The 21,469-nt window shown below is 37.6% G+C and overlaps 2 protein-coding genes and 2 pseudogenes across 3 annotated transcripts; all 4 read left to right on the plus strand.

Moving 5' to 3' along the window:
• Positions 1 to 461: 461 nt before the first annotated feature.
• LOC114722903 (dynamin-related protein 4C-like) lies at positions 462 to 2,464 on the plus strand (annotated as a pseudogene).
• A 1,517-nt stretch (positions 2,465 to 3,981) lies between these two features.
• LOC114722880 (MACPF domain-containing protein CAD1) lies at positions 3,982 to 10,133 on the plus strand. 2 transcript variants are annotated; one of them, XM_028909005.1, is made up of 6 exons: positions 3,982 to 4,466; positions 6,596 to 6,834; positions 7,785 to 7,977; positions 8,200 to 8,383; positions 8,757 to 8,911; positions 9,261 to 10,133. In XM_028909005.1, the coding sequence occupies exons 1-6, from the start codon at positions 4,176 to 4,178 to the stop codon at positions 9,903 to 9,905; spliced, it is 1,707 nt and encodes a 568-aa protein (XP_028764838.1). In that variant the 5' UTR covers positions 3,982 to 4,175; the 3' UTR covers positions 9,906 to 10,133. The 2 variants fall into 2 exon arrangements, with proteins under 2 accessions (XP_028764838.1, XP_028764839.1); XM_028909006.1 differs by lacking the exon at positions 3,982 to 4,466 and adding an exon at positions 4,730 to 4,809.
• A 2,543-nt stretch (positions 10,134 to 12,676) lies between these two features.
• On the plus strand, positions 12,677 to 15,105 carry LOC114722879 (protein NRT1/ PTR FAMILY 4.5-like; annotated as a pseudogene).
• Positions 15,106 to 15,905: 800 nt separating this feature from the next.
• On the plus strand, positions 15,906 to 20,046 carry LOC114722904 (protein NRT1/ PTR FAMILY 4.5-like). The gene is made up of 6 exons (XM_028909026.1): positions 15,906 to 15,941; positions 16,025 to 16,133; positions 16,288 to 16,505; positions 18,409 to 18,852; positions 18,964 to 19,094; positions 19,161 to 20,046. The coding sequence occupies exons 1-6, from the start codon at positions 15,906 to 15,908 to the stop codon at positions 20,044 to 20,046; spliced, it is 1,824 nt and encodes a 607-aa protein (XP_028764859.1).
• The last annotated feature ends 1,423 nt before the right edge of the window (positions 20,047 to 21,469 follow it).

The raw sequence follows: 21,469 nt of genomic DNA on the forward strand, positions 1-21,469 counted from the left end.
ATGTTTTTGGCTTTTGCCACACTCCTCTGCTTACTTTCCCTCCCACTCCATTGCCCATTCCCTTCACCATGCGTTCCTTCATCCCATACCTTCAAAACTCTCGCCAAAACGAATCTTCAAAAATCTCCTGTTATGTCATTCGACCTTTTCATTTCATTTTGACGTGGATCCAATCAGAGTTCACTTTCGTACTACGACACCGCATAGCTCCTGCAGCTAGCCAGCAAAGCTGGTTGCTCCGTCAGTCCCAGAGCTCCCATTGGCATTCCGTTCCAACCAGTTACCTTCATCTCTTCCCCCTACTTTCCTTTTCCCGCCACATCCCCTACCATCCTCTCACTTTTCAAATCCCTTCTTCTTCTATGCCTATATGTACCATATAGTGAACCCTGTCTTTGCTTGTGTCATTCAGTTCTGTGACACTCATACCTACCATCCACTTCCTCATATTCCCTCTAGAAATGGTTACACTAGGCCTCGGCTCTCCCACTGCATCCACCAACAACTCCATCATCCTCCATCCCCAACCACAGTCACTCAAGGTCGCACCCATCACAGCCTCTTACAATGAGTGTATTCGCCCTATCCTTGATGCCATTGAAAGCCTCAGGCGCCTTAACATTTCCCAAGAAGGCGTCTACCTTCCTTCCATTGTCGTTGTGGGTGACCAGTCCTCTGGCAAGTCTAGTGTCCTCGAATCCCTTGCCGGAATCAGCCTGCCACGTGGCCAAGATATCGTCACCAGGGTCCCTCTAATCATGAGGCTTCAAAACCATCCTCTCTCCAAACCCGAGCTGGTCTTGGAATATAATGGTAAATCTGTGCCTACAGACGAGGCTCATGTCTCTGAGACTATTAATGCTGCCACAAATGAGCTTGCAGGCAAGGGAAAAGGCATATCCAACTCCAGGTTAACTTTGTTGGTGAAGAAGAATGGGGTTCCTGATCTGACAATGGTCGATCTTCCTGGTATTACTCGGGTGCCTGTTCGTGACCAGCCTGAGGATATCTATGACCAGATTAAGGGCATTATCATGGAGTACATAAAGCCCGAAGAGAGCATTATTCTCAATGTTCTAGCAGCTACGGTTGATTTTCCTACCTGTGAATCCATCAGGATGTCACAGAGTGTGGATAAATCTGGAGAGAGGACCTTGGCTGTGATCACAAAGCCTGACTTGGCCCCACAAGGCCTGCTGGAGAAGATCACCACTAATGACGTGAATATTGGTCTTGGGTATGTGTGCGTGAGAAATCGCATAGGGGATGAATCCTATGAAGAAGCTCGTGTGGAAGAAGCTAAACTCTTTGAGACCCACCCACTTCTGTCCAAATAGACTCGTCAATTGTGGGTGTTCCTGTTTTGGCACAGAAGTTGGTTAAACTCCAAGCACTTAGCATATCCAAGACATTGCCAGAGATAGTAAAAAAGATTAATGACAAGTTCAGTTTTTACCTATCGGAACTTGAGTGTCTACCCAAGAATCTTGCTTCAGTAGCCGAAGCTATGAGTCTTGTGATGCATCAAATCGGCTTATCTGCAGAATCACTGAAGAAAATTCTCATCAGAGGAGAATTTGATGAGTACCCTGGTGAGAAGCACATGCATTGCACCGCTCGCCTTGTTGATATGCTGAACCAGTACTCAAACGATCTCCACACATGTCCTGCTAGTGATCCCGCCAAGAGCTTTTTGATGGAGGAAATAAAGGTTCTTGAGGAAGCCAAGTGCATCGGACTACCAAACTTCATGCCTCGCACTGCTTTTCTGACTGTCCTGCACAGTAAAGTGAGGGGGATTTCCGGCATCCCAGTCGGGTTCATCGATAAGGTATGGGACTATCTTGAAAGCGTGGTGCTTAATGTTCTGATGCGTCACACAGAACACTATGAGCTTCTTCAGAAGTGTACTCGACGATCAGCGCGGAATCTTATCGCTAAGATGAAGGAGCAATCTATCAAATATGTTATGGGCATAGTGGAAATGGAAAAGCTGACTGATTACACTTGTAATCCTGAGTACAGTTCTGAATACAACAGGCTAATGGCTCAGAAAGATGTCTTCATGAAAGGTAAAAATCAAAAGCTAAGTCAGGTAAAGCTTCAAGACATTGGAGAAGTTGAAATTGCTCATCTAGGGCGGTACCCAGAACATGACACTAATCAAGCATTTGACTTGAAGATGAGGATCACTGCATATTGGAAGGTAGTGGTGAGGAGGCTCATTGACAGTACTGCTCTTCACCTTCAGTTCAGCATCAACAGCCTTGTGAACAAGGATTTGGAGCAAGCGATTATTAGTGATTTCATGGGTCCATGTGGGGGTGGTATTGAAAGCTTGCTGGTGGAACCTCCTTCAGTTTCTGGGAAGAGAGAGAGGATTAACAAGGGGCTTAAAGTCCTCAAAGAATGCAAGGAGGTTGTGGCTAATATCATGGATGAAATCTCAAGTTATGGGGTTTAGGATTTGGTTTGGAGTGTGTTAATTCATTTTGATGTCCATGTATGGTTCTGATCTGAGTCCTGCAACTAGCAAGGACTGCTACCAGTAGAAGAAAGAGTAACTAAACAGTCATAGAGCCTTTTGTTCTTCGTTTATCATGCTATGATGTTGCGATTCGAATTTGCCCTGTTTTTTTTTTTTTTTTTTCCTTCTCCAGGTGACCACCCGTCTGCTACGCGTTTTGTTGTTCTCCTTATATTCTGATTATCTCGGCAAAATAAAATTTGTATAATAGTTTAACTTGGATATTTTTTGCCGTTAAATAGTTATCTTTTCAAAGTTAGTTGTTTTTATTTTTAAATAAATAGTATCAGAAGAAATAATGCTAAAGATAGGCAATAATTATCCAGTGTTTTCACAACTTATTTTTATCACCTAAGCCAGTTTCAGATTTCTTAGGACTTACGCTAGTTGTTCATTAAATATTAATGATTTTAATTGAAAACATAAAAAGAAGTAAATCTACAACCCACAAAATTCTTACCATTTGACGTGAATACAACTTCATTTCAATTAATGGAAAAAGAGAGCATTTGAGATTCTTTGACTTGTGATTGTTATTATTATAAAGGGTAGAATCACAAAAATAATTAATACTCTTTTATATTTTAAGATGACTGATATTTTGGAGAAAAAACAAAATCCCTAATTGCAGTTTTTTATTATAAAAAAGTCCTTTTTTTTTTATATATATAGAAGAAGATTTAACAGAAGAAGCTATTTCTATAGTTTTATTTATAAGGTAGAGAAAAAGATTTTTTTTTAGTTTTATTTATAGAACACCGAGAGAAATTTTTTATATAAATGTATAATTTTATCTTTTATTTATTATTATATTAATTTTTTTATATGAGGTATAATGTATATTAAATAAGGATTAAATTAAAATGTTATTAAATTTTAAATATAAATTAATAAAATTTAAAATTTTTCCTAATCTATACACAAGAAAATGACTTATAAACAGAAACTGAGAAATAATCTCTTATAATTTGGGGAATTCAAATTTTTGTTTGGAGAATTGCCTCTACTAGAATCTAACAATATTTTAAATTTGATTATGTATTAACAAAATGAAAAGCTTGTAAAATTTAGGCACAAAAAAATTTAGTTATTTATTTGTTGAGTGGATTTTGTTGACGTCGTTTTTGATATATTTATGGAAAGAACAAATTACATGGTATCGTCAAAAATATACCTAAATGTGGGATATTTGATTTAAATAATTTTATCGTTTAAAATCGACAAGTAATATTCTTGGGAGTGATCCAAATGTTCACGAAAACTGGAATAAAAGATAAAAGATGAGTCAACCCTAAAATCTCAGTAGCATTTAAGAGTTCAAACTTGAGAGACGAGAGAAAGAGAAAAGGATTAAAAGAGAACCGTATGTGGTCCCCACAGAATACGAAAAAAACGCGTTTTTCAGACACAAATGTTATTCCAGTCAAATGCCTGCCTTTCAGAGCGACAAGCAAAGCAAAGAACAACAACGAAGCTCACCAACTACAAAGTCCAAGCTTCCCAGCCCCTTCATATTCTCTCTTCCCCAAAAAATCAAAAAAATCTGTGTTGTGCAATACATAAATATGCGATTCCAAACCACTGAGACATTTTCCTGTTCATCTTCATCCTCTTTCCTTCGTTGAATCCTGAGGTTTCATTTCAATTCATGGATAACCCAGCAACAGCAGCTGCAATAAGAAGCTCCAGCTCTGATTCTCTCGTTGCAACTCTTTGCAACTCAATCCAAGCTCTCGGTCGAGGCTTCGATGTCACCTCCGATATTCGTCTTCTCTACTGCAAAGGGGCAACTGGGTCGAGGCTTGTTCGTCTCGACGAGGACCATGCTAGGGATCTTGTTGTCTCTCGTGGTGTTGTTATTCCAAATGTCCCTGGGGACATTGATTGCTCGCCAGGGGAGATTGGTGTACAGAAGACCCCGGTGTATAGTTTCCATGAGGTGATTGCTTTGATCCGTTTTGCTTGTAGATTTTGATTTCTTGGCTTGCTCGTGGCAGTATTCCGCACAAAGGAGCCCCCCAAAGAAAACTGGGAGCATAAGAATTCTGATTTTTTTTTTAGTAGATGATTTTTGTTTTGTTGTAATTGCATTTCTTTGTTGGTAATTGGCTTGTAGATTCCAGTGACAATTCGTATGTTTTCAATGCAGTGCCTAACTCTATATGCAGGTGTTTCTTTCCCTTCCTTCATTTGACTTCTGCAGTGTATAGAACTTAAGTTGGTTTCAGAATGATTAGACACGGACGTTTCTTTTCCTTCCCTCCTATTGTTATCTGAGAATGGTTAGAATTCTGACACATGCCTAATCGCCTGACCTATCTCCATAGTTCAATTTGGTCTTTTGGAAGCTTATTTCGTGTTGTCCTAATCAATGTGATTTCTGTAGATTATACCTTTGCCTTTGCCAATTATGAAAGATTTAGTTTTCAATCTGCAATAGACAAATCAATTTCTACTTTTGGGAAAGTACGTTTCGTTGCCAGTAAAGGTCTCTTCTTGTGGAGGATAGCAACTAAATAATCAAACTGATGTTCTATGCCATTCTTCCTAAGGCTTTTGTTTTGGGCTAATGATGAGCAAGTAGTAATATGATGCGTGTGCTGCATATCTTGTGGATGTATTGGCAAATATCTCATTTCGATAAATCATAGGAAGATTCTGTGGTGCACATTAATGTGCAAGTGCATTGGTGTGATGAACAATGAACTTTCGTTGTGTTGGTAACAACATTCAAATGTGCTGGAAACATTTTGCTAATATGTTAGTAACTGCCACTTTTACTAGCAAGAACATTGAGCAACATCTAACTAGACTGATGAGAAGGCTTTGCTAATTTCATCATCAAGGTGTCGATAACATGTTACCATTTATAGCCTTGTAGGTGTTAGTTACCCATAAATTAGCTAGATGTTACCCACACATAAAAATTTGTATTACCCATAAATTTTGAATGAAATAGTTATAATAATATCATCTGGGAGTTGATTAACATCATATTATTAAATTGACTAAACCCTACTTTGGTATGCCTTAAGAAGTTAAAACCATTTAGCTGAAGTTCTGAATGCTTCTGAGTTATGATTATTTGTTTTCTCTATATCCAACAAGGAATTGTGTTAGATTATCTTGCAGGCTTCATAAGATTAAGAACTAATGCCTCGATTGTATTGAACAAATTAGTCTTACCACAGAAGTTCTTCTCGAGATTATTTAAGTCTGGTATTGTTTATTGTTCTTCTTAAGGCTTGAAACATAGTTCCTAAACAGCTTAAATGATAGAAAAAAATAACAAATTGTTCCAAAAGTTCCAGCATCTAAACTGCATTGGGTGAGCATGATTGTTCACAACCTTGCAATTTTGTCGAAATGATAGAGTAGTTGAGAAATGAAGAACAAAACCAAGAAATAAAAGGTTGAGAAGTCTGGGATATGCACTATATCTTTTAGAACCTACTTCTAGACAATTTTTTTTAACAATCTCTGCAAGTTTGGCTTTTTCCTATGTTCTGGAACGATTGTCTATTGTTAGTCTTGTCTTCTGGTGGAATTGATGATTGACACTACATATTGTATATAGTTGGCGGTGCTGGCCTGGTATCAAAGTTTATTCTAGTGGATTGTGAAACTACAATAGTTTGCAGTGGGAAAATCACCTTGTGAGTCAGCACTGTTATGCTTCATTTATGCAAGGAATCCTCTCAAATGAATGGGACATTAGGAACTCTTATTTCTTGACAACTTATCATTTTACCAATCGTTCAATGATAGGGTTCTATTTCAGATTAAATAGATGAATAGCTATCTTGATGGATTAGGACTTATATATATTTGTATAGACTCCATTCGTTGTTTTATTTTTGTGCTCACTGCAAGCTTTGAGATTTCTTTAGGAAGAATCGCTTTATTGTGAATGAAATCATGTTTTTGTTCCGTACATGAATGTATTAATTGTTTTTCCTGTGTTGCTTTTCTTACCCATAAGATAAATGGCTGTTTCTCTGATGAGGGTGAGCAATTTTTCCCATTCCTTGAACAGTGTTCGTGACCTTGTAATGTTTAATTTTCCAGATGGCAAAGTATTTTAATGAGATGTCAGGCATAACAGCGCAAATTCCGCTGGGAAGCTTCAATACGATGTTCAATTTTACTGGCTGCTGGATGGTTGATGCTGCAGCCACAAAGTCCCTTGCCATGGTTGGATATTTTTTCCCTCTGTTCAAAGTCAAATTAAATAAACTAAATCTAGCCTTGCATGAAGATATCAAGCGTGCTGTTCCTTACTCTTGGGATCCAGCAGCCTTGGCGAGGTAAACTATTTTTTATTAATTGATGTGAATAATATTCAGGCGGTTCTTAAGTTATTCAGATATACTCCTCCAGTCCTTAATATAGGATCTAATTGTTGAGTTGATTTTGGTCTTAAATATAAGATCTATTTATCATATTTATCAATTTTTTCTAAATTACCCTATGAATACTTCCTCAATCATAATTAAGTAGAAGAGGGAGAGAGGATATTAAGGAAGATGATAATGATGTTTTAGGAAAAACATGTCATATTTCTTATAATTAACTAACTTATCTAATTTTCTTAATCTAATCAAATTAGTTAAATAGGTCTTATATTAAAAATCAGAGGAGTAGTTGAAACCATGAGCTGAAACCAATGCCAGCTGTAGATTCTTAGTCCTCGCCTGAATTTGGACTGATATTCAATTTACCTAATTGACTGTAAGGTCTGAAACTTGATATGAGGATATTACCAATGTATAGGTGAAACAAGTGATTGGTTTTATAATCTGTTTGTGGTGTTGTTCTAATTTGTATCCACTTCACATTTTGAACATATGCAAGAGTAGTGATCTAAGAAAATAATATATCGGTATAATTTGTATTGGATATAATTTTCAATAACTACAATTCCCAATGCCAAATGTGGTGGCGGTGGTATAGTAGGAAAAAATTTGAAAAAAGCATACCTTCTGATGTTGAGTTTGATGGCTTTGATTGTTCATTGCTATTTTCATATGTCAAATGTCATCATAAAATAAAATATCACAATTTTCTCAGTTGCAGAACTATGGTGGAAGTGATTGCTCGAAATGTATATTTATAACCTTGCTAAGTTTGATTCTTCAGAAAGCTAATCCCCCTTCCCCACAATAACCTCAAAATAAGAAATTGTTTATTATATCAATTAGATGGTATGGATGGGGTTAAGTTCTAATCACAAACTTCTGCCCTTTTTCCTTCTCAGTTTTATTGAGAATTATGGTACCCATATTGTTACATCAGCAACGGTTGGTGGACGGGACGTAGTTTATATCAGGCAGCACCAATCATCTAGTTTGTCAGCTTCAGACATTCAGAACTATATAGAGGACATAGGAAATGATAGGTTTGGTGTAAAAAACCTGTCAAGTCCTGGTCCTTTAAGGTACAAGGAGAAGGTTAGTATCAAGAAATGCCCTTTTCTGCTTATAATCAGTAAGCTGATAACCTTTTTTGTCTGTGTATATTCATGCAACTTCCTTTAGCTTGCAAAATACTTTCTGGCTTGGTCCTTGTTGCATATGAAGATTTCATTCCTGCTATTGCATCCTATTTTCCACTCATCTAATGCATAAATTATGGAAATTTCAATTAAGTGGCCTCTCCATTTGTTGGCGCAGGATGTTACTGTCATTTTCAGAAGAAGAGGAGGGGATGATCTTGAGCAAAATCATATGAAATGGGTGGAGACTGTAAAATTGGCACCAGACGTTATTAACATGACATTTACACCCATTGTGTCTCTTCTTGAAGGATTGCCAGGTGTAAAACATTTGACCCGTGCAATTGACCTGTATTTGGAGTGTAAGTTCTGATTCCCTTATTAATTAACACTTGCGTGTGAATGTAAAAATGATTACAATTATTTAAGGGAAAGTCTACAATTTTGCAGATCGGGTGGTATAAATGCTGCCTTCAACTATAGCCTTGTTTGACCTTAATTAATCCAATTTCATTCCATGTTCACCACACTACTTTGTCAAGCTTGAACTAGCGACCTGTGTATCTTTACTGTCAACGTTAACTTGAATAATTGAATATAAAATAATATTAAAGTGAGCTGTAGTACTAATGTCGCGTGAATTGTGATTTTAGGATAAATTTTGATACTAACTACTGTTAGATAGCTTGAAGTTCCCATGATTTTATCAAGTCTAAACCTCTGTTATATTACCAGACAAACCGCCAATTGAAGACCTACAGTATTTCTTGGATTTCCAAATAACTCGAGTCTGGGCGCCAGAGCAAAACAATCTGCAAAGAAAGGAGCCTGTCTGTCCTTCCCTTCAGTTTAGCTTGATGGGACCAAAGCTTTACGTGAGTCCAGATCAGGTATGGTTTACTAAATCCTACTCGAAAAACCAAGTCAAAATGGGCTTTTAAAGTAAAAGAATGTTGTTAAAGCTGTTGTTAGATTCGAAGCTAATAACAGTTTTAGCACTAAATTTAGTTTATTGTATTGAGATGGAAAGATGGAAATAGTCGGACTACTAGATGGCACAGATGTTTTGTTTCGTAAACTGGTATCACTCTGTATTATTTGGTAGAATTAAACGATATATGAAGCATGAAAATTTTTGAAAGCAGAGCCATATCTGTGTTCTACACTTGTTAAACATGATGATAGTATGCTTTTGATGTTTCTTCCCTAGGCAAATAACAAAATGACCTGGCATTTCAGGTTACAGTGGGTCGCAAGCCTGTGACTGGTCTTAGACTTAGCCTAGAGGGAAGCAAACAGAATCGACTTGCAATTCATTTGCAGCATTTAGTTTCTCTACCAAAGAACCTTCAACCTCACTGGGATGTGCACATGGCCATAGGAGCTCCTAAGTGGCAAGGTCCTGAGGAGCAAGATAGCCGCTGGTTTGAGCCAATCAAATGGAAGAACTTCTCCCATGTCAGCACTGCACCAATTGAATACACAGAAACTAGCATTGGGGACCTCTCTGGCGTTCATATTGTCACAGGAGCTCAGCTTGGTGTTTGGGATTTTGGTGCCAAAAACGTGTTACACCTCAAGCTTCTGTTCTCCAAGGTACCGGGATGCACAATAAGGCGGTCAGTCTGGGATCACAATCCCTCTACTCCATCGGCCACACCAAGACCAGATGGGGCATCTTCATCTTTAACAAAGAAAACCTCCGACGACAAAAGGGATGAAAGTTCAATCCACGCTGGAAAATTGGCGAAGATTGTGGACATGACGGAAATGTCTAAAGGGCCCCAAGATATTCCTGGTCATTGGTTGGTCACGGGGGCTAAACTTGGTGTGGAAAAGGGAAAAATTGTACTGAGGATAAAGTATTCTCTGCTTAACTATTGATTGATCTTCCTTTTTTCCCTCTTCTTTTTGGCAATATTTTGCTTTGATTTCCCTTCTCACTAGAAACTTTAGTCGAGCATTCTTTGCACAGGCAGCCTTGAGTTCTTTTACAATGTAGATTTGTTCTAGTCATTTAAAGTGTAGTTGTGCAATCATTGATTATACGAGTTCTTTACAATAGATTCAATTTTGTTTGCTTAAAGGACGCGATGGCATTGTTGAGAGACATTGATCTCTTCTCTTTTACACGAGTATTTAGTGCCCCCCTCTTCTTCCTCTCTCTCTCTCTCTCTCTCTCTGTTTTTTTTTTTTTTGGGGAGTGGGGTATGAACGAGATTCTCCTGTCTTTCCCCTGGTGAGAAGCAAGTTGGTTTTATTTTTATTTACTGGTTAGCTGAGATATAAACCAAGCAACTGTTTTGTATATTTAATGGATCCTTTGCCAATGGTATATGGCCATGGTAAGCTGGAAATCTTATCCATGAACTGAGCTCCAAGGTTTAAGATGGGTAAGAGAACTAAGAGTGATAGGAGTGAGAGTAATAAACATATACTTGTTACGGCACTATGAAATAAATGACAAATTGATAATGCCCGGTGATAGCCACAGAAAATTTAGATTGTAATGAACCCAAGAATTTTTTCGACTGTAAGGAACGTGAGGGGGGCTTGTCCCCATCAGCTACAAAATAGGTCCGACCCGGATTATACCAGACGTTACTTTAGAAAGTATATATATGAACATTTTCTGTTATTTTCATGTCGAAATAAATGTGTCTTTGTTGTGTGTCAGTTTATGAGAAAAATCAAACGAAAAGGTGGACCTCTTCGGCCACAAATGTATCATTCGGCCGGCTATATGAGATGCTAAAATATTGAAGACAATACAGAGCAAATGTAGACTTCAACAAAGAAATAAGTGGGGCCGTGCTACTCCACCTGACCAAATCATCAATACAGCAGCTTGCTGAAATTTCTCCATTTCCTGATAATTTATATTGTACATTCATTGACACTCGACAGGTTTAGCATCTATCAGGGGTGATTCTGTATTTAATTCATAACATAGCAACAAAAAGCTCTTTTCTGTACGCGACACTTTTGGTAGAAAACATTGGATTGTTGAGATTATTTATTGCTTGCCCCACAAAAGGATATTGTTTGTCAGTATGATGACATTTTTGTTAATAATATATGCTGAGATCAAGAGGGATGTAGATTACTTTTAGCCTAAAGCGACTGCTAATGACTGAAAGATCGTTTATAGTTGTGTCCAAGCGAATAAAGTTGTGTATTAAACCATTTCAAGTAATGGAAAGCTCGTGGATCATCCTCAAGTTTTTTCCCCTCTGGAGGGATGCATGAGTTTAATGCACTGGAGTGAATGATGACCAGATCAAAAACACAAGCACTGTCCATTTCCAGGACATGACCTCTTCAATTCACCAGGACCATGTAAAATATGAAAGTGCTCCTGTAAGTTACAAGTCCAAACGCCAACGTGACAGTTTTATAAAGAAGAGACTACTGACTCACATAGCATACGTGTTAAATGATGATCCCAGATATCAACTGGGACATAAGACCACGGTTAATATCAAACCTTCGCCTATATACCAAGTTATAAATTATAATCATGTGGCGCAGGCAGGATGTCTATATATTGAACTCTGCTTTGTGTCACATGTATTCATAACATGAGAGTCAAGTTATATTCTATAATTGGGTATCCAAACCAGAAACTTTAAATACATAACAGGTAGTAGTATTATAATTGGCCAAAAGTCAATAAACTGCTCGGGTAATTGACAGACAGTTAGATTATGTATTTTTTTATTGACCTATTTTTCTGTCAAGCCTTGTACTCGATTCTATCTATTTTGCCCGTGGTTTTCTTGCTCTTTTTTCCCCATTGAAATGAGCCACTCGGTATTCGAAAATCACATTGAACTCCGGCTGATCGAGATTTGAGTCAAGTTGGCACCAAATGAGAGCAATTCTCTGAAAAATGTTTTCTGTGTTCATACAGATTTAAATATCCATGACTTTTTGCCTAAGCAGACATAACCCCTCTATCTTGTCTTTCTTGATTGAAAGAGATCCATGGCGCATAACACTAAAGTTATTGCCGTGCAAACTAGTGGTCACAAGTTTGAGCTCAAGGGACTCTTCATGGTCAGCCTGGTTACAATAGACCCAAAGTGAGCCCGGCTCTGTTTGGACCTACGTGTTCTTGATTATGACGCTGTTAGTGCAGATGCCAAATGGCTTAGTGATGATTCCCAAGGAAAACCTCGACAGCATCCAATGTCTCATAACAAGCTTGTCAGAATGTACTACATAGAATCTTGGGCATGCCAGTCGTAAATTTAACAGAAGTGGAATATAATTACGTAAGAAATAAGAAACGGGCTATTTCCTTTTCAACGTAACGGCATTTTTCATATTCGACCAAGAATCATTATTGCTTTCTGAAAAATGAAATAACCAACTATATATATGGGTTTCTGCCAACAAAGAAATGGTCACACACCACCATCCATCGTCACCATTGGAGTCATCTGATGCACGCAGAAATATTTCTTTAATATGATGCTGAGTGTATATATAAGTTAGAGTTTGGTCTTGGTAGCTGCCACAGATCCAATTCTGCTTTTTCATTTGAATTAACCATAGTGTCGAAGGCCTCATCATCTGGACAGAACCATGGTAAGTAAAGTTTAATTTTCTCTCTCTGCATGGAAGACGCAGAACCAGTACTGGAATTATTATGTTGGTTTGTTTGCATGCAGGAAAAACCATCAGAGCAAGTAAATAATGGTCAGGAGGAGAAAGCAGCGCTGTTTGTGGCAGATAAAGTGGACTGGAAAGGAAGGAAAGCTCTCAAACATGAACATGGAGGATTGAAAACATCGTTGCTTATACTAAGTACGTATAATAATCTCTTGTCATTGTTCCAATCTTAAACGACCTAAAGACACAAAGTTTGGGTACTTATGTGTATGTGTGGCTGTATATATGCAGCGACGATTGGATTCGAGAACTTGGCGACGTTCTCGCTGGCAGTGAACTCTGTGACATATTTCAATGGAATAATGCATTTTGATTTGGTTGAGTCTGCTAATATGCTCACCAACTACATGGGTACGAGTTACTTGCTCGCCAGTTGAGTTTTTGGTATGTTACTAAAACCCTTTCAAACAATATTCATCATCCATGCATCCTCCTGCATAAATCCTTCGTTATTGTGACTAAATTTCTGGACTCACGATTGTATATATAGCTTGCATATGATGAATGACTGCTCCATGCATTGTTCATGGTGTTGCAGGGATTTGTGCTGCTAACAGTACAAGCACGCTATCCACACCTGAAGCCCCCACCATGCGTGATGTTGGATCCACGATCTCACTGTGAGACTCTAAGTGGCAGCCACAAGGCCCTTCTCTTCGTCGGCCTCTATCTCCTGGCTTTCGGGAGCTCCGGAATCAGAGCCTCCCTTCCATCTCATGGCGCTGATCAGTTCGACGACAAAGATCCAAAAGAAGCCTCCCATATGTCCACGTTCTTCAACTATCTCTTACTCGCCGTTTGCCTCGGCGGCGCCGTCAGCTTGACGCTCGTCGTCTACGTCCAAGACAACAAAGGCTGGGACTGGGGCTTTGGGATTTCCACTGTCGCTATATTCTTGGCCGTCATAATCTTTGCCTCTGGATTGCCTCTCTATCGACTTCAGATTGTTCAAGGAACTAGTGCTATCATTGAGATCATACAGGTACATATATGCTCTTTCCCAATTTTGCGTCTTCATGTCAGTGGCTGAAATTTTGACCCCCTGTTTGCTTTCATTTATTACCCATTACCACTATCCACTTATCATAATTCCTTCAGTCTTTCTACCACATCCGAATGACAATAATCCTTATCAATGAAGCATGATATGTGGATTTTTAACTTCTTTGTTTAATTTTCTTTTAATAATTTCTACCCACATAATTTCCAGGTCTTTGTTGTCGCATTTCGGAATATAAATCTTCCACTTCCTCAAGACCCTGCAGAACTCTACGAGATTGAACGGGACAAAGAAGCTGCCTCAGAAATAGAATTTTTACCTCACAGAGACATTTATAGGTACAATATATCCCTTATATCTCACAAACGTACATTTCAGCTTCACATTTTCATGTATGAATATCTTGTGTACATACAACGGGGACCCATATATGTATATATATATCCTGATTAAATCTTCAACTAGCTGCATATGTGCAAGCATTGGTTCTTAAAAAAGTTCCTGGTCCCATCAGGTTCCTGGACAAAGCAGCCATCAAAACCAAACCCACAGCAGAAGTGGAGAATTCTGGGCCTCCAAACCCATGGAAACTTTGCAGGGTCACGCAAGTGGAGAATGCCAAGATCATCGTAGGCATGGTCCCAATATTCTGCTGCACAATCATTATGACTCTGTGCCTAGCTCAGCTCCAAACCTTCTCCATCCAGCAAGGCCTCACAATGGACACCCATATCACAAAATCTTTCAAAATCCCTCCAGCATCCCTCCCAATCATCCCAATCATTTTCTTGATCATCGTTGTCCCTGTTTATGACCACATTGTCGTGCCTCTTCTGCGCAAAATCACCGGCATCCCCACTGGAATCACCAACTTGCAGCGTATAGGAGTCGGCCTCATACTCTCTTGCATCTCCATGGCTATATCTGCAGTAATCGAAGTAAAAAGAAAACAAGCGGCAAGAGATCACAATATGCTTGATGCTATACCAGTACATAATCCATTGCCCATGAGCACATTCTGGCTTTCCTTTCAGTACTTTGTGTTTGGCATAGCTGACCTGTTTACCTATGTGGGTCTGCTTCAGTTCTTCTACTCAGAGGCACCCAAAGCGCTTAAATCTACATCAACCTGCTTCCTGTGGATCTCAATGGCCCTTGGATATTTTCTGAGTACCATAGTGGTGAAGAGTGTGAATAGCGCCACCAAGAATATCACTAACAGTGCAGGATGGTTGGCTGGGAACAATATTAACAGGAACCATCTGAATCTATTTTACTTGTTCCTTTCTGTGGTGAGCTTGATCAACTTCTGTATCTATCTGATCGTCTCAAGCAGGTACAAGTATAGGCCTCAAGTCCCGGAATTCAAACAGGGGGGTTCCAAGGATTGATTGCAGAGAAGAAAATAAGTAGTGTATGATGAAATGTATAATTAGTGAAAGTTCAAGTAGTTTGTGCTTCTTCTTCTTCTTTTTTTTTTTTTTTTTTTTTGTGGCCTTTGGAAAAATGATTACGGTGGGATCAAATAGAGGTGTGGATATTTGTTTTCCTCACAAGTTGGGAGTTTTTAATTCTATCCATGTGGAAGTTTTGTCTGTACTTGAATTTGCTGTCGAATACATATATGATTTCATCCGAATGAATTATAGGAGAAGCTCATCCACAGGAAGAAAATGAACAATACTAATAATTATAATCACATAATTATAATAATAAGAGGAGCTCATCCACAGAGGAAAACCAATTGAGATTGTCTTTCAAAGGACCTTGTAGCTTTCCTAAATGCTTTCGTGTATCTTCATTGATCCATGTAAATCAAAACTATGATACATTTCACTAATCCATGCAAATCAAAACTATGATACATCCTCGTACAGAAATAAACTGTAACGGCTTGGACTATTCCTCCGCTGAAAGTCAGCAGAATCAATGAGATGGCATTTTCATATTCAAATAAGAACCATGCTTTTTTTAATTTGAAAATTAAAATAACGAGCTACTTGAGTTTTTGAAATAGGACATGGTCACCAACCAACCATTCATCGTCACCCTTAGAGTCATCTGATGCACGCAGAAATATTTCTTTAATTTAATGTGTTTTGCTAAGTCGAGTTTATATATAGGAAAGAGTTTGGTCTTGCTCGCTGCCAGCCAGACCCAGTTCTGCCTTTTCATTTGAATTAAACACAGTGAAGACCTACAGAGCCATGGTACGCGCAGTTTTCTCTCTCTGCATGGAAGACGTAGGACGACCGGTTGATACTTTTAAGCTTCTTCCTCATTACTGAATTATTAATATTACATGTGTTCATTTATTTGCATGCAGGAAAACCCTGAGAAAGAAGCGCTTGTTGTGGTTGATAAAGTGGACTGGAAAGGAAGGAAAGCTCTGAAACATGTACATGGAGGAATGAAAACTTCCTTGTTCATATTAAGTATGTAAAATCTCGTCAGTTATATATATATATATATATGCGCACAGACTTGAAAGTTAACGACTAGCATGTGATTGTGACCATGACAAGGTCATGAACACAAACGAATGACAGAACAAATCTTAAATTTGGATGCTTTTGTTTGTACATGCAGCGATGTTTGGGTTCGAGAACTGCGCGACGGTGTCGCTAGCAGTGAACTCGGTGACATACTTCAATGGAGTAATGCATTTTGACCTGGTTGAGTCTGCTAATATGCTCACCAACTACTTGGGCACCAGTTACTTGCTCGCCGTCCTCGTCGCCGTCGTCGCTGACACTTGGTTTGGCAGATTCAAAGCCGTCATCGTCTCTGGCTGCTTTGAGTTCCTGGTATGTCCATGAAGTCCCTTCACATATTCATCATCACCCTGCTAGTACAAGTTCTAAAGGAAATACTCCCTCCACTCCTAAATTTGGTTAGTTGATTTGTTTGGTTTGGTTTTAAATATAAAAATACTAATTCACTGTATTTCTCAAATTTATATTACCAATCTTATACTTATTAATTACATATACTTTAACAAGGGGGATAATATTGCTACATTTCGAAACTTTTAGGTGATTTAAACCCAAAATAACTTTCTGGGCAATATTGTTTATGAGCGAAAATTTTCAAAATAAATTTGTACTTTCACTTATAAAAAGTTAGTGCATAGAAATTTAAAGTAACAATTGTATATATATTGATGGTTTTCAAAACGTCAATGACTTACATGATTCAAAATCATGTATGAAAGTAACAAGAGACCTAATGGTCCCCTCATTGATATATATATATATATATATATATTTAATAAATATAAATTGTTTAGCTGAGTGGCACAATTGACAACTACAAAGGAACAAAATAGAGAAAATGAGGTTACATAATTTAAGTAATATTAAGTTAGTTGAAAATTTTGGAATATATGCATACAATAACGTACTACATAAAATTTGATATGTCCTCTACTGATATTTGTTTGTTAGTTTATGCTATTTAATACATATAATTGATCCATCACATATGTATTTAGATCATTTTTTTACTTTAATAATTCAAATTGGATTTGTCACGAAGTACACCACCAGATCATCGTTTTAAGATTGACGTTCAATACTGAATTATATATGTTGCAGACAGTACAGTTTTATTGGGATTTGATTAAAGTAGACATAATATCTGATCAATCTACTCAGGCCCAAAAAAAAAGAAAAACCTGATCAATCCATATAAAATGTTAAAAGCTACAAGAACTTAGATCATTTTACGTACGAACCATAAATATTATAAAAGATGAAGATATAATTTCATGCATAGTACGTTCAGAAGAAAATATTAATTAAAAATTGAACAGACAAAAAGAAACAACCGTCACCTTGTCTTTTTCTAATTAAAGATCAAATGATCTATGATATTATGTTGTTTATTTAAATTAAAAATTATTAATTGTGTTAGGTTTAGCAAAAGGGATTAGTTATTTACAACATAACGAATAAATATTTGAATTTTTATTGAGAGAGCTGCTGGAAAAAATATCATATTTAGAGCCCAATAGCATTTCTAATATACTTTTAATAGGAAGATACCTGTGCATATATATTTTAGAAAAAATGTCATATCTGTTATACTTAATTTATTTATTTGATTTTTTTAACCTACTAAAATTAGTTAAGTAGCTCGCATTGGTAATATGTATTATTATGGTCATTATGTTCATTTTTATAAGAAACAATTTACCACCTATAACTTGTTTCTATTTGTAAGAAACATCTAGATGATATCTCAATTTTTTTTAATTAATTTTTCATTTTACTTCCATTTAATTACTTATTTTAATATTAAAATATTGATTATGAGACAACTCCAAAGCATCCTCTTGGCAAGCATCCTCTCTACCCACAAATACTCTCTTTATTACCAAAATTCTTTCTACTTTAATAATTTTCTTATTTTTTTCCTTATATTCTCTCGTCCCCATAAATTATATAAGAGTATTTTTTTAGAAAAATTATGATTTTTTACATATTTAATTTCTCAAACCCATTTTAATTAACTTTGTATTAATTCGATTCGATTGTTTCTTAAAAGGGGGGAAAAAAGGAAACGAAGGGAGTAATACTTTTGCATGCTTGTTTTATTTTGGCCATTACATGGAGTCAATGCTAGGCGAGCTTACCCTAAAATGTAGCAAAATGCATGATTGCCTCCACACCTACGAGTATTGTAATGGTTGGGTGCACGATCTCGCAGGGACTGGCTCTTCTGACAGTTCAAGCACACTACCCACACCTGAAGCCACCACCGTGCGTAATGTCGGATCCACGATCTCAGTGTCAGACTCTCGCCGGCAGCCACAAGGCCCTTCTCTTCGTCGGCCTCTATCTCTTGGCCTTCGGCAGTTCTGGAGTTAGAGCTTCCCTTCCTTCACATGGCGCTGATCAGTTCGACGACAATGACCCCAAACAAGCATCCCTAATGTCCACCTTCTTCAACTATCTCTTGCTCTCCGCTTCCCTCGGCGGCGCCGTCAGCTTGACTCTCGTCGTCTACGTCCAAGACAACAAAGGCTGGGACTTGGGTTTTGGGATCGCCACCATCGCTATATTCTTGGGTCTCATAGTCTTTGCCTCTGGATTGCCTCTCTATCGACTTCAGGTTGTTCGAGGAACCAGTGCTATCATTGAGATCATACAGGTAACTTGATTTCACCTTTGTAGGGTTTGCTTTCATTTCTTGCGACTACCCACTAACCTTAGGAATAAAGCACGTGATATGTGTATTTCTACCTTGTTTTGATTGTTTCAGGTCTTCGTTGCCGCATTTCGGAACATGAATCTTTCCATTCCCGAAGACCCCGCAGGACTCTACGAGCTTGAACGGCACAACGAAGCTGCCTCGGAAACAGAAGAATTTTTGCCTCACAGTGACATTTACAGGTATAATACGTAGTACATACATAAATATCTATATATTTCTCAAGTTCATTTCATCTTACTCTTCAGGTTCCTGGACAAAGCTGCCATAAAACCCAAACCCACAACAGAAGCTGGGAATTCTGGAGCTCCAAACCCATGGAAACTTTGCCGGGTCACCCAAGTGGAGAATGCCAAGATCATCGTAGGCATGGTCCCAATATTCTGCTGCACAATCATTATGACTCTGTGCATGGCTCAGCTCCAAACCTTCTGCATCCAACAAGGCCTCACAATGGACACCCATGTCTCAAAATCTTTCAAAATCCCTCCAGCATCCCTCCCAATCATCCCAGTCGTTTTCATGATCATCATCGTCCCCGTCTACGACCACATTGTCGTGCCTCTTCTCCGCAAAATCACCGGCATCCCCACTGGAATCACTCGCTTGCAGCGTGTAGGTGTCGGCCTGATTCTCTCCTGCATTTCCATGGCTATCTCTGCGGTTATCGAAGTCAAAAGAAAACAAGTGGCTAGAGATCACAACATGCTTGATGCTATACCAGTACTTAATCCATTGCCCATGAGCATATTCTGGCTTTCCTTTCAGTACTCTGTGTTCGGCATAGCTGACCTGTTTACCTATGTGGGGCTGCTTGAGTTCTTCTACTCAGAGGCACCAAAAGCTCTGAAATCTACATCAACCTGCTTCCTATGGATCTCAATGGCTCTTGGATATTTTCTGAGTACCATAGTGGTGAAGAGTGTGAATAGTGCCACCAAGAATATCACTAGCAGCGGTGGATGGTTAGCTGGGAACAATATTAATAGGAACCATCTGAATCTCTTTTACTGGTTCCTTTCTTTGGTGAGTTTCATCGACCTGTGTATCTATCTCATCGTTTCAAGCAGGTACAAGTATAGGCCTCAAGTTCAGGAAGTCGAAGTCAAACAAGGGGATTCCAAGGATTATTGAATATGGAGAAGATAAGTGACCGAGAATGATGAGATGTATAATTAGTGAAAGTTGAAGTTATTGCCGTTTTTGCTTTTTTGTGATGGGATGGAATAGAGGCGTGGATATTTCTTTGCTGCACAAGTTGGAAGTTGTTATTTAAGTTTATCCATATGTGTGAACCGTGAGGTTCTTAACTTTGCTTGGCTATTAATAAAAATCCCTGTGTGCGTGGAGTTTTCTATGTACGTAGTTTCTATGATGATGCCTAAAAAGTATGAACATAGTTTTTAATTATTTTTTAAATATTCTTTCTCAGCCGACCAATAATAAAGAGGGTATGACTGGGTTTAAGATAATTTGATGTCAACGCACCATATTTGCTTCATTAATTTCGACTCCCAATGCTAGCTCTCGTCTTGATTATAAGGTCTTATTTATAGATTATAAACAAAATATTATAATTAGGATCAAAGATGGTTAATTTTGACTCTCAATGCTACCTCCCATCCTGATTATACGATGTTATTTAGACTACAAACAAAATCTTCTAATTAGGACCAGAGGCAGTATAATCAATATTGTCAAACTCACAAGTTGACTCTCCGAGTTTAACGTTTTTACGTTTTCAGCTAATAAAATCGTATTGATTCACTCTTAAACTCGTGATAACTGTAAACTCGATTAAACTTACGAGTTAATTTACCGAGTTTACTGTTTTTACATTTTAAGCTTATAAAATTGTGTCAACTCATTCTCAAACTTGTATTTAATTTTTGGATTTGATTATGTTTAGTGACTTTATATATGAATTTTATAGAAATTTCTTTCTTGAATGTGATAAATTATAAATATTGATGGATATAATTTCAATTACTTAAATTTAAAATATATTGAAATGAAATTGTTCTCATTTTTTATATATTAATTATTTGATTATATATTTTTAATATCAATTTATTAATAAAAATAAATTGTTACGAATTCACGATTCAAGTTTATGTCATTTTCACGAGTTTATTTAAACTCACGAGTCTGACAACCTTGAATATGAGAGAAATAGAATATTCCAACATCTCTAGTAATGGAGGATAAGTTTTAACGAATTGGTCTCCTTTAGTGATTTGGGATCATTTCTTCGTTGCTTTGATTGTTGAAGGAAGTTAAATAATGGTATGGGGCTAATAAATCATGAAGAAGCCCCCCTTCCTTTGCGGCTGATGCCGTCAAAATACCAAGGGAGTCATTATAACATCCCATATTTAACGGGGAAATCCATGGCATGCATTTGGTCTCCATAATAAGTCATAATATCATCCTATAATATATCTATATTTAATATTTCAAATATTTACTTGAAAGTCAAAATATTATCCCATGCTATGTTATTATTATTATCTTTCATTAAAGGAGATGAATTATCCTTTTTCCCTTTTCTCACCAT

Source organism: Neltuma alba, unplaced genomic scaffold (genome assembly GCF_004799145.2).
Source record: "Neltuma alba isolate B1F8T4 unplaced genomic scaffold, ASM479914v2 tig00012116_pilon, whole genome shotgun sequence".
Classification (NCBI taxonomy): Eukaryota; Viridiplantae; Streptophyta; class Magnoliopsida; order Fabales; family Fabaceae; genus Neltuma; species Neltuma alba.